We start from the raw sequence: 1775 nt of genomic DNA, 5'->3' as shown, positions 1-1775 counted from the left end.
TTTTTTTTTTTTTTTTAAATTAATTACCGAGTAATTAATCAATTATACAATCAATGATTACTGTCCATTTAATTAGTATAAGTGATTAATATGGTAAATTGACCTATTTGGTTGTTAGGAAATATGTAGGCTAAAAATTATGTGACATTTTGAAAGCACAATATTTTCCCAATTTTTTGTAATTTAATAAATTCAAATTCATTTTTTTCAGTCTTTAATTTCATACATGATTTCTTTTTTAAAATATTACAAAAATTACTCAACCTTTCCTACTTCGTGGACAACAATACCACGAATGTTCTGTAGCACCAATATGACACCAAAATTTTTCCGGACATGACATACTCCTATCCGAATTTTTATCCGGTAGACATTTCATTACCGTATCATCAGCTAACAATAACGGTGTTCCTTCTTCACAGTAAAGCGAAATACCTGCCAAGATTTTAACAAACTAATGAACATTTCTTTTCATCCTTCTACATCCACTAATTAATTAAATCATGTCAAATTTAAAAATTGATTTTGAATACTATCTTTAGCGCAAAATTTAATCATTATTTATAGTAGCGAGCTAAAAATTAATGAATTGAAATGAAGCTATTGATACAACTAAGATGTAAATTTATTTTTAAAAAATGTTTAACTTTACAAAATATAACCTACCAATGCCAGTGTCATTAAAAGCCAATTTAATAATTTCGGTTGTCTGAATTATGGTAAAAACATGAACAAATATTATGCAAATTATAATGTATCGTATATTATTACACATCATTTATCTGAAAAATAAATTATAAAATATTCATAAAATAGTAAATTCTAAAATATTAATGTTTGCTTTTTTTTAAGGAATTAATATAATTTCTGATCTTCCCTTTTTTTTTTTTTTTTTTGAAAAAATTATCTATTAGTAAATAAATGGTAATATCATTTTTGATGAATAAAAATATCACTGATATCACTGTTAAAAATTTTTGCAAAATTTTGAGAAGAAAAAACAAAAATGATTGAAGTAATAATAAATCAATGATTGTAATTATTCTTTTAGCTATTTTAACAATTGATACGAATAGCTTTTAATAATAATAAGCTTTGATAGAAGCATAATTAATTTACATCTTTCATGATTTTTTTTTTTTTTGTTAAACATTGTTATAGATACTATAGAAAATAATTTATTAATAGAAATTACTAATTAAAAATTGATAAATATATAATGAATTATGAATTTCATCGAAATACTTTCTATGTTTATGACATAATTTGCATAGAATAAGAATTAGAAGTATTGGCATACAATATAATGATGACAAATAATGGTAAAATGTCAACCACTGTGGACAATAAGTGACCATCACGATTTAAGCTCAAGCACTTCAGGTTTGCATAATAGAAGAAGAAAGAAAGAGAGGGAGAGAGAGAGAGAGAGAGAGAAAAAAGAAAAAGATTAGATCAAATGAATGAGGAAAAGAATTGAAAATTTTTATTTACTGATGATTTACTCGAGAAATACATACCAGTAAAATTTGCTCGATGAACAAACACGATGATTCAATTTGAAAAGTTTAAAATTTTCTTTTCACAAATCTTACCAATATTGTTATAATAACATTTTACATTACAAATATAAATTTTAATTTTCCTTTTTTTTTCATTTTCTTTTAATGTATATATATCTTACATAATTATTTCTTTCATTTGTTTAAAATTTTTTAAAAAAAAGAAAAGAAAAAAGAATTTTTTTCATTTCAAAGTAATTCCTAACTTTTAGC

The 1775-nt window shown here is 22.9% G+C and overlaps 1 protein-coding gene across 1 annotated transcript; it reads right to left on the bottom strand.

The window, feature by feature from the left end:
• Positions 1-259: 259 nt before the first annotated feature.
• On the bottom strand, positions 260-435 carry LOAG_15243 (hypothetical protein; the record flags this gene model as incomplete). Its single annotated transcript, XM_003150734.1, has 1 exon — positions 260-435. A coding segment is annotated over one exon (176 nt), but the record flags the coding sequence as incomplete, so codon positions are not given.
• Positions 436-1775: the final 1340 nt, after the last annotated feature.

The sequence above is a fragment of the Loa loa genome, assembly GCF_000183805.2.
Source record: "Loa loa unplaced genomic scaffold supercont3.1686, whole genome shotgun sequence".
NCBI lineage: Eukaryota > Metazoa > Nematoda > Chromadorea > Rhabditida > Onchocercidae > Loa > Loa loa.
The sequence above is the reverse complement of the archived record's forward strand: the minus strand, read 5'-3'. Positions and strand labels throughout refer to the sequence as shown.